Source organism: Nicotiana attenuata, unplaced genomic scaffold, assembly GCF_001879085.1.
Source record: "Nicotiana attenuata strain UT unplaced genomic scaffold, NIATTr2, whole genome shotgun sequence".
NCBI lineage: Eukaryota > Viridiplantae > Streptophyta > Magnoliopsida > Solanales > Solanaceae > Nicotiana > Nicotiana attenuata.
Genome location: NW_017672327.1, coordinates 160,941 through 170,579, shown reverse-complemented (window position 1 = coordinate 170,579; position 9,639 = coordinate 160,941). Strand labels below are relative to the sequence as shown.

The following is a 9,639-nucleotide window of genomic DNA, read 5'->3' as shown; positions in this document are numbered from 1 at the left end:
GTCTCAGCTGCTTGTTCAGAATTAGAATTTTCATTTATTGGGGCTGCATTCTCATGTTCTCTACCAGATACTACATAGTCTATGGCTGTTGCATCACTTGTATTTTCCACTTCTGTAGCAGTATTGTCATCAATTAGCAACTGCATGTCCTGGGGTGTAGTTGGAATCACAGTTGCATGTGGTTGCTGCACATCCCCTGCTGCAAATGAATGTTGAAAAGTGAAGAGATCCTTTGAACCATCTGAATCTATAGTACTGTCAAAAGGAAAAATCTCCTCTTTGAACACCACATCTCCGCTAATAAATATACTCCTGTTCTCTAGATCATACAACCTATAACCTTTTCGAGTTTTTGAGTATCCAATAAAAACATTCTTTCTAGCCCTGACTGTGAATTTATCACCTTTAGGTAGGTTGCTTGCATAGCATAAGCAACCAAATATCCTTAAGTGATCTACTTTAACTAGCTTTTGATACAACAACTCATAAGGTGATTTACCTTGCAATACACTGGTGGGCAACTTGTTTATCAAGTACACTGCAGTTCTTACACAATCACCCCATAACCTTCTAGGAACTGGGCTTTGAAATTTTAAGGCTCTTGCAACCTCCAATATATGCCTATGCTTTCGTTCAACCATCCCATTTTGTTGTGGGGTGTATGGACAACTACTCTGGTGTATAATCCAAAAAAAAAAGCAAACAAGGTATTGCATTGAGAATTGAAGAACTCAATATCATTATCTGATCTAACAACCTTCACAGTGGTTTCAAACTGAGTCTTTATCATTGCAAGGAAGTTCTTTATTACAACAACTACTTCACATTTAGATTGTATTAAGCATACCCAAGTAAATCTGCTATTGTCGTCTAATATTGTAACAAAGTAAAACTTCTTATCATATGTAGGTACCTTCTGAGGTCCCCAAACATCCATGTGTACAAGCTGGAAACAACTACTTGACCTGGTGCTACTAATAGGAAATTGTAATCGGCATTGCCTTGCTAAAGGGCACACTTCACAATTGTCCTACACTCTAGTATGTATCTTATTCTTCAACTCGGAAATATGCTGCATAGACTTTGCTGATGCGTGGCCTAGTCTCAAATGCCACAATCTTGTTTCGCCATTTTCCTTCAGAAAACTTGCTGCTGTTATTGGCAAATTCTCTTTTAACAGGTACAATCCATTGTTTTCTCTACCAATCCCCATCACCTTACTATTGTATAGCCCCTGAAATATACAAAAATCAAGGTAAAAGCCAACTGAGCAACACCACTATCTAGTGAATTTTGATACTGATAGTAGGTTGAATTAAAAGTCTGGCACATATAGAACTCCTTCAATAGTTTTATCCCTAGGACTACTGCATCTCCTATATGTGTTATGTCTGCCTTATTACCTGTAGGTAACTGTACTCCATCTGTTCTATGATCTGCCCTTTTAAAATTATCTAAAACACTCTTGCAATGTGTCACATTGGTGAGTTGCACCTGAGTCCACTATCCAAACATGATCATTAGCAGCTATTTTCATTAAAGTGATAATACTTGCAACATTTATGGAACAATCATTTGTGGTAGTTTTCTGCAACAAATTCACCAACTGTTTGTATTGGTCCTCAGTAAAGAAATTTCCTTGTGTTGGCAGCATAGGTGCCTGCTTTTCCTCACTGGTGGTTGCATTGTTCACATAGGTCCTGCCTCCTGAGGTGTCCTTTATAACCACAATAATCACAGACTAATCCTGGCCTCTTAGGTCTGAATTCATGACTCTTTTCTGCCATTATTGTGAGTGGATCCTTTAATGTGTCTGTGACCCCCAGGGTTCTTTGGCTTTCTTCTTGTGTGACTATTGCGTAGGCTTCATTCACAGTGATTATAGGTGTTTTAGCCAAAACATTACTTCTAATATTACCATAGCTTTCATTCAATCCCATGAGAAACTGCAATAGACGTATGTTCTTCAAAAGCTCTACAGAAGGTTTGGATTCTTCACAATCACATGAGGCTAGAGGCGCTATTACATCTAATCCATCCCATAGATCCTTCATCTTAGAATAGTAACTAGTAACCGAGTCAGTTCCCTGTCTCAAAGTCGTAATAGCAGTCCAAAGGTGATAAATTCTCGTTAGATTTGATCTATCAAATCTCTCCTGAAAATCAGCCCACACCTTCTTTGCATTTGATGCATACACGATGCTAGGCATCAATTCCTTAGAAACAGTACTACCAATCCATGAGAGAACAATTGCGTTGCATTTCTCCCATTGCTCTTCTAATTCTCCTCTATACATGCTTTTCACACAGGATCCATCCACAAATCCAAGCTTGCTCTTTCCCCGGAGTGTCAATTTCATCGTCCTGCTCCACAGTGCTTAATTTTCTGGACCTGTGAGCTTGAACGGAATTAAGACAAGTCCTGGAGCATCTGAAGCTTGCAAAAATAGTGGATGATAATGATCTAGTGAACTGACTTCGTTATCTGCCATGGCAGTTAGAAATTGAGCTCGAAATCGTAGAATTCCTTAGCTCTGAACTTTGCCGAAATACCTTGAATCTCCCCGGAAATCGATCGGGATTACAGTCCTTGCGATGCCCACTCTAATACCATGTTAGATTCTAGCTAACGGGAGAAACAGAGAAATGAAGAGGAAGAAAAGTTCAATTTGTATTGTCTAAGAGAGAGGTCGTTCAATACAATGTCTTATAGTGCTAATGTGCACTAACTAACTGACAGCACATAGCCTGCTGTCAAATAACCCAACTAACTACTTGACTGATATTGTAACTAATTCAAAGACCCCTTATACTTCTATTGTGTACACTTTAATACCCTGTATCCCAAGACGGGGCCCAGAATTTGTTTGGGAAAGGAGTTTGCTTACAGGCAAATGAAGATATTATGTGATGTGTTGCTACGTTACTTTGTTTTTAGGTTGAGTGATGACAAGAAGAATGTCAAGTACAGGACAATGATTAATCTTCATCGACGGCGGACTTCATGTTCGTTTCTTTCATAGATAAGGCCATTAGAAAGAGTTTCCATAAATATGTACAATATTGGTACAATCATACCTTTACTTAAACTTTGTTTTGTTCTTCTGTATTTTTATCCCGTATTGGATTGGGTTTTTCGTTGATATACCCACTGTCTCCCCATCTCGAATCCCTTCTTAGAAGAAAATACTGATAGTATGCCTAAGGCCAGTAAACTATTTCCATGGAACATCGTATAGAACCATGTCCGGATTATTTAATCAGTATAAATATTCGTCTTACTTATACTATGTTAGTTTCATTTATAAAATTCTGCATAACCAATATAGTCTCGGTAAGTCGGTATAACTGATCCAGCTTTGGTATCTTGTATTAATTGTCGCATAAGTCATGCAGAATTTAGTACCAAAAATCAAACATTGCATTACTAATTCCCTTATATCTTACACGAGAATATATATATACACCTCCCTTTTCATTTTATGTGGTGGTATTTGACCGGGCATATAGTTTTAAAAAAAAAACTTTTTAAATTGTAGTTTTAACATACCATAGACAATGTGTTGATATAAGAGCTTATCATAAGGGTAAAATAGAAACTTAAATTTAAGTTATTTGTAAGTATAGCAAGCTGTCATTCCTTTTGGAAACAAACTAAAAAGAAGTTATGCCACGTACTGTGAAACGAAGAGTGTTATCCTGGTAAAAACGGATTAAAGAAAAAAATACCCTTAATTAGGCATACCAATCCATGTATTGTTTTATTCACTGTATAAAAATCTCTGCATTATTATCTCTATGCACTGCTTCATAATCCTCGCCTAACTAGACAGTAAAGCAAACAACATAAGTTTTTTAATGACTAAGGTTGTTGATTAGTGTATGTTAGTATTCTAGTTAGTCAAGTTAAATTAGTGCTCACAAGTCACAAGCATAGAGATTTAAGGATGTTGATAGCTGATGTGAGGACAAACAAGAAGAAACAGCAGAACGACTAGTTAAACGTTACGCTATAACGCCATATTTATGTTTAAATCCACAGGGGTCCAAACTTCCAAAGTCCAATTCTTCTTCCAAGGGGATAGGGACATGTTCTTTTGTTTATTCTGCAAGTTTCTTTCAGTTCATTTTCTCTATGACAAGGACTTTGATTTTTTTCCCTGCTCCCACGCAACAAGAATACAAACCATTCCCTCTAAGATATCTGCTTGATAATTCTAGCAAGAAAAAAAAGTGATTGGTGTAAGTTTCTTGGGCTTATATCTCTTGTTTACTCTATTAATTAGCACGAATGCTGCTCGGATCGCGTGTGAACAATTTTCTGGATTTGTCTTTGCATGCAATGACGGAGCTAGGAATTTATACAAGCGAATTCAAAAAAAAAAAAAAAAGTTATTCTCCTGGAATGGAATTTGAGAGCCTGTTTGGACATAAGAATTTTTTCACTTTTTTTACTTTTTTTCGAAATCAGTGTTGGCCATGAATTTTCATTTTTCACTTGAAGATTAATTTTGGAATTTTTTGAAAATTTGAAAAACTCCAAAAAGCTGTTTTTCAAAATTTTAACTCAGATCACTCACAAAAATTAAAAACAACCCAAAATTATATTCATGTCTAAACACAACTCTAATTTTCAAATACCATTTTCACTTGAGGAAAAATTTCACCTTTTTTTGGAATGTTACAATTTTTATGTCCAAACGCCCTCTGAATCTACAACTTAAAGCAATTTTTGAACCCCTTGTAGAATTTTTCCTTATGTCTAGGTGATTCAACAACAACAACAACCCAGTTTAATCTCATTAGTGGGGTCTGGGGAGGGTAGAACGTACACAGAAGGCGATTCAATAGTTTAGATATAACAAAAAGAATTTGTTCTTCCCCACTTCACATTATGTTATTTTTTAATGAAGGAGAATCAACTGAACCCGCATCTTCAACGGCACCTCTGTTTGATGTGTGTTAAATAGCTATATAAAGACGGCTGGCATCTCTCCATAGTACACCCTATTGGTAAAAATGGATATTCTCTATACTATCTTCACCTGTATAGGGATCCTTTTATTCATTTGTGTCACTCCCATTTTAGTTCTAATAGTAAGGATCTATGCTGGCAAGTCAATTAGAAACCCCAAATATGCACCAGTGGTAGGAACTGTGTTTCATCAACTCTTCTACTTCAACAGACTCTATGATTATCAAACAGAAGTGGCTAAGAAAACCCCTACTTCCCGGCTTCTATCACCGGAGCAGAGTGAAACATATACTACTGATTCAAGAAATATTGAACATATTCTTAAGACCAACTTTAGCAAGTACTCCAAAGGCAAGCGTAATCAAGAAGTTCTGAGGGACTTGTTTGGCGAAGGAATTTTCGCCGTAGATGGTGAAAAATGGAAGCAACAGAGAAAGCTAGCAAGCTTTGAGTTCTCAGCTAGGGTCTTGAGAGACTTTAGCTGCACAGTTTTCAGAAAAAGAGCAACCAAATTGGTCAGCAAGGTTTCTGACTTCTCTCTTGCCAACCAAGTTTTTGATATGCAAGTAAGTCATTGAACAGCTCAATAAATATCAGGGCTATTTCACTAGTTAGTTGTTTTTGTAGGAACTGCTAATGAAAAGCTCCCTGGATTCAATATTCAAAGTTGGCTTTGGAGTTGATCTGAATTCCCTGGATGGATCAGGAGGAGATAATAACAAATTCATCAAAGCCTTTGATGATTCCAATGAATTGACATACTGGCGCTATGTTGATCCATTCTGGAAGCTTAAGAGATACTTCAACGTTGGCTCTGAATTTCACCTGAAAAAGAACATCAAATACATCCAGGAATTCGTTGATGAACTGATAAGAACAAGGCGCAAACAGCTAGAAATGAAAGAAGATTCTGTAAGTCTGATTATATTGTGATCATTAGAATGTTAAGAGAGCTAGAAGTGAAACATTTTCATCTTCTAAAGCTATTTTTTCGATCTGTTCATTAGCTGAGGGTCTACCGGAAACAACCTCTCTGCCCGTCCAGGGTAGGGGTAAGGCTGCGCACATCCTACCCTCCCAAGACCCCGCTTGTGGGATTACACAGGGCCTTTTTTGTTGTTGTTAAAGCTATTTTTCTGAACTTATTTGTGTCTAACATAATTATAAATCTTTTGTCTGTTGTGCAAGATGGATAAGGAGGACATACTTTCAAGGTTTCTGGTCGAGAGCAAGAAGGATCCAGAGAAAATGAATGATCAATATCTCAGAGATATTATACTGAATTTCATGCTTGCGGGCAAAGATAGTAGTGCTAATACTCTTTCATGGTTTTTCTACATGCTTTGCAAGAACCCCTTGATCCAAGTAAAGGTTGTTGAGGAAACAAGACAAGTTATTGGTAATAAGATAAAGGACAATGGAAGTACAGATGATTTTGTGGCAAGTATCACAGAAGAAGTCCTAGAGAAAATGCATTATCTTCATGCAACATTGACAGAGACCTTGAGGCTATACCCTGCAGTCCCAGTGGTAAAACTTTTGTTTAAGAAAACACAATTTTTTCACAATCGAAACCAAACTACTCGATCATTTCTACTCTCTTGTATCTATCTGTGAATACTTGTCATATTAACAGTGAATATTTGTCATATGTCACGGTAAAATTGGGTTCGAGCCATAGAAATCAGCCACTGATGCTTGCATTAGGGTAGGCTGCCTACATCACACCCCCTTCCCCGGACCATGCGTATACACGGGATGCTTCGTGCACCGGGTTGTCCTAACAGTGACATGTTATTTGTTAATATTCAGGATGGCAGATGTGCGGATGCAGATGATGTTCTTCCCGATGGCTTTCATATCAGAAAGGGGGATGGAGTCTATTATATATCCTATGCAATGGGGAGAATGCCTTACATTTGGGGGAATGACGCTGAGGATTTCCGACCTGAAAGATGGTTGAAGGATGGGATTTTCCAGCCAGAGTCGCCATTCAAATTCATAGCATTTCATGTAAGTATTAAACTTTCATACTTAATAAGCGCGACTCCCGAATTGATATAGATGATCACTGAGGCTATATATTATGTTGTTAAGTATAGTTCAGAAAATAGGAAATTATGCTCAAAGATGTCAAGTTTTAGTACAGACCTAACGGAATATATAGCAGTTTGCATGCTTTGCTACATCTTACTTCGCACAAGGGCTGCATCATGTTATTATTCTCTAACTAGTTGTTTTATTTGATTTACAGGCTGGTCCAAGAATATGTCTAGGCAAAGATTTTGCTTATCGACAAATGAAGATTTTAACAATAGCTCTTCTGCATTTCTTCAGGTTCAAATTATCCGATGACACGAAAGAAGTAACTTATAGAACCATGTTTACACTCCACATCAATGAAGGGCTTCCAGTTCATGCAGTTCCAAGAAGAGGCTGAAACGCAGAAGGCACTTTGATTGCCATCTTTATAGCTAATGTACAGAAGTCAAGTCAGTCCATTTCTGCCGTTTGAAAAAAAAAGTTCAAATATTCACAACTTTGTGACTAGAAAGTGAATGCTAATATTTCATCAGGTTCTTGATTTCTTCATAGAAATACGAAATGGCTTCATATTAGTTAAATGCTGTACCCTGCATTCCATAATTCAAAAGTTGGCTTGTTTTGGTGAACTTGAATAACAAACTAAAAAGTAGGAGTTGAAATTATAACAAACTATGTAGCCGATTAAATGTTCTTTTATAATAAATTTAGTGAATTAGTAATACATAATATATATGTGTATCTATATACGAGTCTCTCTGAACGTGCGTCGCACGTTTATCTCATATCATTTTCATAAATTTTGTATTGCAAAACACTAAATTTTTAGCATATGCAGACTTAAGAATTTTTATTTGATTTATAAAGGTATTTGAGCACACCTTAATTGCAAATTAATATTTATTTTATAATTTTATCTATTATTTCAACTTCACTTTTAAGTAGAAAATTTTGAAGCTAAAGTTTTGTTTGATTATCTCATATGAAGTAATGTGTCACTCACAAAAGTTTAACTTCTTATTCAAGTGAAATTTATGTCAAACAAAATTTCAAACTTCTTTCCAACTTCAACTTTAACTTCAAATATTTATTTTAAAACATAAACCAAATATTATCTTAAAAAATAGAAATCATAAAATGTGCATAAAGAAATTAATTATTCAAAATTTATGTACCAAAGGAAGACTAAAAACTTTTGTTCAAGGACTAAAATATTATCCATTCAAAATCAAAATTGTCGCACTCTCTTTTCAAAGTAGAGTAAACAATTTTATGACTCTTCAAGAGACCTTTAAAGTTATTTATTAAGGCAATAAAATTATTTTACCTCAAAAAATAAATATAGATCAAATATTTTTTTCGGAAGCCGTAATGCCTCTTCCGAATTAAAATAGTAGTGATTAGTGGATAATATTACCAATATGTTACTGCAAACTAACATTCACGTTTCCACCACCACTTGCAATGTTGAAAAATATCTAAAAGTGAAATTTGTAAAGAATTTTAATTAGAATTTGAAGGAATGTAAGCAGTTCTTTTACCAAGGATAGTAATTTTCCTAGACTGCGGAAATGGTATGACGAAAATTAGATACTCGGGATATAATACCTACTAATAAAACTAAATTTATATTCTTTGATAATTTCTTCTACCATTAGAACTCAAGGAAAAAAAATTAGAATTGAAATATAAGTTTAAGAAAGAAGAATAAAAATATTCTTCAACGTTAATGAAGAATCACATAATGTTTTTTAAGAAAAAGTATTTTTATCATATCTTTTATTTACTTCAAATGAAAGCCTCTAAATAAATTTAACCATTCAGCAATGGTTGAACAAATGTAAGTTTAATTCTTAAAGTAAATACAATTATAACATATATTGATTCTGGATGTTAAAAATCGGTAGTACCCTTTAATTTACATATTAGTGTCCGCATGATATTAGTTGTGCCAATACTACAAATACTTCTATAGAAGAGAGTTGTAAGTTACAGACAATTTAATAGTAGAGCAAATACATGCCTATTCGCACGAAAGAAACACTACTAGAATTCCGAAAAAAAGCGACCAAACTTTAGCGACCAAAGTTGGTCTGTCAAGAAAAGCGACCAACGTTGGTCTCTAAATTGGAGAAAATAATAAAATAATTATTTTAAATACATTAGCGACCAAAGTTGGTCGCTATTAGGTTAATAATTTCGTCAAAATATTTATCAGACTGGTCAGACTTGCTTGGTCAAAGAAATACTGAGATTAGCGACCAACGTTGGTCGCTATTGTGGGACCCACTTATTAAATTTTAATAATTATATTATTATTTAAAAAAATTATAAAATATAAATAAATATAATTCAAAGTTAGCGACCAAAGTTGGTCGCTTATAAAATAGAGACCAACTTTGGTCGCTAATATGGGACCCGTTTAACAATTATATTATTATTTTAAATATTATATAAAATATAAATAAATCTGATTTAAATTTAGCGACCAGCTTTGGTCGCTAATTTAAATTTAAGTATAATTAGCGACCAAAGTTGGTCTCTTTTCAGGTCAACAATGGTCAAAATTAAAAATCACTTTTGTATTTACTATCTAAATAATATAAATGTAAGCCGTTAAC

The 9,639-nt window shown here is 35.0% G+C and overlaps 1 protein-coding gene across 3 annotated transcripts; it reads left to right on the top strand.

The window, feature by feature from the left end:
- The first annotated feature begins 4,878 nt into the window (after window positions 1-4,878).
- On the top strand, window positions 4,879-7,647 carry LOC109212766 (cytochrome P450 704C1). 3 transcript variants are annotated; one of them, XM_019376444.1, is made up of 5 exons: window positions 4,879-5,541; window positions 5,603-5,887; window positions 6,164-6,505; window positions 6,788-6,988; window positions 7,313-7,423. In XM_019376444.1, the coding sequence occupies exons 1-5, from the start codon at window positions 5,020-5,022 to the stop codon at window positions 7,328-7,330; spliced, it is 1,368 nt and encodes a 455-aa protein (XP_019231989.1). In that variant the 5' UTR covers window positions 4,879-5,019; the 3' UTR covers window positions 7,331-7,423. The 3 variants fall into 3 exon arrangements, with proteins under 3 accessions (XP_019231989.1, XP_019231987.1, XP_019231988.1); XM_019376442.1 differs by having other exon boundaries at window positions 4,880-5,541; window positions 7,230-7,647; XM_019376443.1 differs by having other exon boundaries at window positions 4,881-5,499; window positions 7,230-7,647.
- The last annotated feature ends 1,992 nt before the right edge of the window (window positions 7,648-9,639 follow it).

Coding starts and splice junctions, on each gene's coding strand:
- LOC109212766 (XM_019376442.1), top strand. CDS start 5,020: ATGGATATTCTCTATACTATCTTCACCTGTATAGGGATCCTTTTATTC. Junction 6,506..6,787: donor TATACCCTGCAGTCCCAGTG/GTAAAACTTTTG, acceptor GTTAATATTCAG/GATGGCAGATGTGCGGATGC. Junction 6,989..7,229: donor TCAAATTCATAGCATTTCAT/GTAAGTATTAAA, acceptor TTTGATTTACAG/GCTGGTCCAAGAATATGTCT.